General features: G+C 34.1%; 1 protein-coding gene across 2 annotated transcripts in view; it reads right to left on the bottom strand.

Moving 5' to 3' along the window:
* Positions 1-3,685, bottom strand: part of LOC137622775 (uncharacterized) — an 8,592-nt gene extending 4,907 nt beyond the window's left edge. The window contains exons 1-2 of one of the 2 annotated variants that reach the window (XM_068353365.1): positions 3,594-3,685; positions 2,340-2,906 (exon numbers count right to left, since the gene is read on the bottom strand). In XM_068353365.1, coding sequence (XP_068209466.1) covers positions 2,444-2,905 — 462 coding nt within the window. In that variant the 5' untranslated portion in view covers position 2,906; positions 3,594-3,685 and the 3' untranslated portion in view covers positions 2,340-2,443. Of the gene's footprint in view, positions 1-2,339; positions 2,907-3,593 lie in introns of those variants that run through there. The other variant, XM_068353369.1, reaches the window with a different exon arrangement.
* Between the last annotated feature and the right edge of the window lie 1,668 nt (positions 3,686-5,353).

Below are 5,353 nucleotides of genomic sequence, written 5' to 3'. Positions count from 1 at the left end.
AGACCACCTCGTTTGCGGAAAAAAAAACAATAAGAAAACGCAGTGTGTAAGAAACCTAAAGTGCATTTATAAATAAAGTGGTTATTCTTACAGGGAAAAAAAAAATCCTATTTTACAGTTCAATAGTTATGGTAACTCTGCAAGATAATCCCTCCCCCCCCAAAAAAAAAAAACATTTTGAAAAAGTTCATCATCATCATCATCCCCTCCTACGCCTATTGATGCAAAAGACCTCGGTTAGATTTCGCCAGATGTCTCTATGTTGAGTTTTTAAGTCAATACTTCTCCATTCTTCATCTCCCACTTCACGCTTCATAGTCTTCAGCCATGTAGCCAGGATACCAGAAACCATCAAATCATTCAATCAATCAGCCATGTAGGCCTGTGTTCTTCCAGGAGTTAGTAAGTAGAAATTGGGATTTTTCTTAATGATAAAGGTAAAGTTCCTTTTTGACATAAAGCACCACAACAGGTTGGTTCTTCACAAATCATACTAAAACAAGACAGCCACTTAAGAAGTGTTTCTCACCAATTATACAAACACAGTAGAACCACTCAAGGTGTGATTCTCGCAAATTATACCGTCTCAGTAAAAAAAAAAAAAAAAAAGCGCATGAAATGCTTCTCACCAATTATGTAAAAACAAGATATCCACCCAAGTAGTACTTCTCATTCATTTTACTTACTTAATGTAGCCATTTTAGTAGTGTTTCTTAGGACCATCTGAGGGAAAGCATAATTGTAGGCCGAGCACTCTAAGATCTGCCCTGTATCTGTCAAGTCCGGGAAGAAAGCAAACATCTGCGAACCTGTTTTGAAGATTCAGCTACTTTTGGTATTGGGTGGCTAAAGAGAACACCGTGACGTTTGAGGTTTTAAAGGTCACTCATGAATGGCAGAAGCAAGGGACAGGACTTTGCCCTGAAGACTGATCGTATATCCATATGATCAGAGGCTAAGCCCCCTCACCACCCAAGGTAGGATCAGGGATAGCCAGACTGTGGCTGTTGATGACTCGGCTTGTAAATCTATATGCATCCCAAACTCCGATCCCTAGCTCACAAGAATTGTGAGTTTGCAGACACTACAAGAAACCATCGAGCTTGAGCGGGCTTCAAACTTCTGTCCCACAGATTACTGGGAAAGAAATTGCGAATAATCTTTGATGTCGTTTCCCAAAGTTAATTTCCGTTGGTTGACAGCGAGAATTTAGTCACCTGGAGGTTAAGGATCTTACATCCCTAAGTTATGGAATATTAATCGAAAGATTTTTTTTCTTTTTATATAGAGATTTACAAATTACTACACTCAAGTTTATATGCTATAACTCCATCAAATATTCTTTGATTTTCTTGATTTCCGGTCCCAAAAATATAATTTTATATATGAAAATAGTGAAATTGTATAGTTTTGATGATTGGTAGATTCAAAGTTCAAGGGGTGGTCGAAATTTCAAGGTCACCTAATTTCAGAAGGCCCTAACTCTCAAACAAGTGCAGATATAAACCAAAGGGACACTCAATAGAGCGTAGACCTCCACCGCGGCAGCTTATTTCTTGACCTTTTTCTCGACCTTGACCTTGACATATATTAATTGGCTTGGATTTTCATATAGTCAAATTTGAACCCAGTTTGAAGTCTGTGACAACGATGTTCAAACTTATGGCTGATTACGTGAATTGGACATTTTGCTTGACCGTGACCTTGACCTTCCAAAATTTTATCATTTCCCGCTATTTACATATCAGTTAATCCCTGTAAGTTTCATTACTCTACAATTAAAATTGTGGCCAGGAAGGTGTTCACTAACAAACACACAAACATAACCTCCTTCCAACTTCTTTGGCGGAAGTAGCTAACTTGATATTATCAGCAGATAGAAAGCCACATATTTACCTTAAATGAAATCATGACCTTTGACCTTTTGGGGCCTTGGAATGTCAACATCACTTGATTTCAGCAAGTTCAGAATCACACTTGTTTTCCATTGTTGACTGATATAGCAACTCTACGAAAACATTTAGGAGGATTTATAGTGTTTTTATGAAGGTTCACATGTGTATGTGTGTGGGGGGGGGGGGGGTCGTCTCTGCTGATGCCACTTGTTTTTTCTTTTTTTTCTTTTTGGTTCAAGTCTTTCAAGTTTTTTTTTTTTATAATTCAGATTTTCAAGTTTACGATATATTTTTGTAGCAATTACTTTACATTAGTAATTATTTCTTCAGCCTTATATGTTTGTTTCTCTTGAAGAATATCTTTAGGGTATCAGGAAATACATATTGAAAGTTCAACATGAAAACATGGAATAATTTTATTGGGACATTAGTAACATTAAAAAAAAAAACAGAGGTTCAAAAGGAATAAGAAATGAGGTAACATGAAATGCGTATTATCTTAATGTTGATGGTTAAACATGATTAATGGTTATAAAATATCTTGTGCCTTATCCAGCGTAAGAAGTTCTTGTGCAGCAGTAGTAGTTCTTCTGGTATGAGCTACGGCACCAGTTGGCACATCCTCCGAATCCTTTTCCAGGGTAAGACTGCTGGAATGGGTAACCTGGAACAATGTCTGGATAGTGAGCTGGATTGTAGTTGGCGCCTCCAACACCCACTCCTCCAATAAGTCCAGATCCAGAACCAATGCCTCCAATAAGCCCAGAGCCAACACCAACACCTCCAAGGTGGCCAACTCCTACACCAGCTCCTCCAAGGTGTCCAACTCCCACACCAGCTCCTCCAAGGTGTCCAACTCCTAAACCTGCTCCTCCAAGATGACCAACTCCAACACCAGCTCCTCCAAGGTGTCCAGCTCCTAAACCTGCTCCTCCATGCAGGTGTCCTGGAAGAGCTGTTGCCAAGACGCAAAAGGCAGCTGCCACGAGTAGAGTTGATTGTCCAATCATTCTGGAAAATAATTGATTTTCATCACTATCATTATTAACATCATCATAATTAAAAAATATCTGTTTCTTTATTAGTTTATTGAAAACAAAAATTTGGCCTGTTCATGTTGCTGAGTCATTAATTATTAACTCAACAAATGATAGTTTTGCACTGAAGGAAGCAATTTTCCAGTGAATATTTACAATAGGAATAAAGGGAGATCAGATCTTAGAGCATTTGTTAGCTAAAAAGAGAAGATTTATTACTATACATTTGTGATTATAGAAAAACATTATTATATGTCCATGTCAAACAATCTATTTCTGAATTTAGATCCAAATTTATTTACAGTGTTTCGTGGCCAAATATTTTGAAATAATTTTACTACATGCCTAGAATATCATGAAATTAGACTTTACATATCATCCTCAAGCAAATGATAATTATGACAAATTAAGTGTTTTATTTCTTTATCCGTGAACCTTTTTTACCCGTCACATCGTAAATCTCCTTTATTCTCTTAATTATGAATATACTTTTGGTCATTTATTATTATTATTATTATTATTATTATTATTATTATTATTATTATTATTATTATTATTATTATTACTTTCTAATCTACAACCCTAGTTGGAAAAGCAAAATGCTACAAGCCCGAGGGCTCAAACAGTGAAAACGACTTGTTTAACACTTCCTGTCTCTTACCTGTTGAATACGTTAACCAAGAAGATGCTTCTGTTGGCACAGTAATGATTCAAGTGTCCAGAGACGGAGGATGCTGGGTCTTATATACAAACGTCACCCTCATGAAAAACGTCTGCTACGATCTGGCTTCTGCTCTTGTTATTCTTCCAAGAAAAAGAAAATTTAACGATCTATAAAGGATAAGCGATTAATCTTTTTCAAGCCTTTGGTTTCAGTAGCTATCAGTGTTTAATTCTTGGTATGTTGAAAAAGGTAATCTATTTAGATAATGAAAATAATAAGCAATTATCACGCGATGAAATAAATGGCTAATTGGAACCTCGAACTTTCTTTTTCTCCCCAGAGTTGTTGTTACAGAAAGAGGAAATCCCACTTCTAAAATTACTTTCCTACTATAACCAGTTCGCGTAATCCAGTGGAGCTATAATGGAAATTTTAGACAGACAATTTAGAAGACTGCTTATTATAAGGCTTGTAATCCTGTTTTCCTAGAATCGCCAGCTTCTCGGATAAGGAGAAAAACAAATGTGAATTTATTGTGTAGGTTATGTACTATATATATATATATATATATATATATATATATATATATATATATATATATATATATATATATATGTATATATATATTCATATATATATATGTATATATAAATATATATATACATATATATATATATATATATATATATATATATATATATATATATATATATATACATATTTATATTATGCATATATACATATATATGTGTATATATATATATATATATATATATATATATATATATATATATATATATTATATATATATATATATATATATATATACATATATGTATATATATACATATATATATATATATATATATATATATATATATATATATGTATATATATATATATCATTCAACCTTTGTATAAGTGTGAGTGTATATATCATAAATATACAGGCATATACCGTGCAAAGATTTGATACACACACAAGATTATATGCTGTACGGTATATACTTAGGAATACAATTTGACCATAAAAGAAACCTTTTCTGATACAAGCCTGGAACATAAATGGTGAGATATCTTAAATTCTGCACTCTTTGGTGTAGACTTAACAGCTCCTCCTTTACCTTAAACCAGATAGCTCTGTCACTCGTTGTACAAAGGCAAATGCAAGCTTGCCATTTAGCTTATGTGTTCTGTAGTAAGCAGAGTAATGAGAAACTTAATCTTCTTCATTCTCGTTTACCTGAGGCTAAACTTGACTAGTTTAGCTCTTTGGTCCTGTGAAAATAAAATACTTTTCGTGGACTTTGATACCTATGGAGGTGCAGACCCAAATGTTTTTTTTTTTTTTTCTGTTTTTTTTTTCATGAAGACCCCAGATTACTAAGCTACCAAGTTCGTGTTTTTTTTTCCGCAATTTAGGAAGATGTACTTTTTGCACTTCTTGGAGAATTGGTAAAGTTACTGCATTAGGTAAATGTGTTTTTAGTAGCTCTATTTATGCCGATTACTGCCCAATTTTAGTGATGTTTAACTTCTTTTGGCAAAACGTTCAGAAAGCTTTTAGACTTTAAACTTAGGCTTTTGATAATGCCTTGGAGAATGTAATGCTATTCTTATAATCTCCAATGCTGTAGAGAAATCCCTTGTTTGTGTTCTGGAAATTCGAATGATAGGCAATGATTTTAATGCTGCCTTTCATTGGATTAATCATAAGGCCCTTGTTTTCAAACTCAAACAGTTGGGGTAGGGAATCT

The sequence above is a fragment of the Palaemon carinicauda genome, chromosome 29 (assembly GCF_036898095.1).
Source record: "Palaemon carinicauda isolate YSFRI2023 chromosome 29, ASM3689809v2, whole genome shotgun sequence".
NCBI classification, from domain to species: domain Eukaryota; kingdom Metazoa; phylum Arthropoda; class Malacostraca; order Decapoda; family Palaemonidae; genus Palaemon; species Palaemon carinicauda.
Note: the sequence above shows the minus strand (reverse complement) of the source record. Positions and strands in the feature narration are given on the sequence as shown.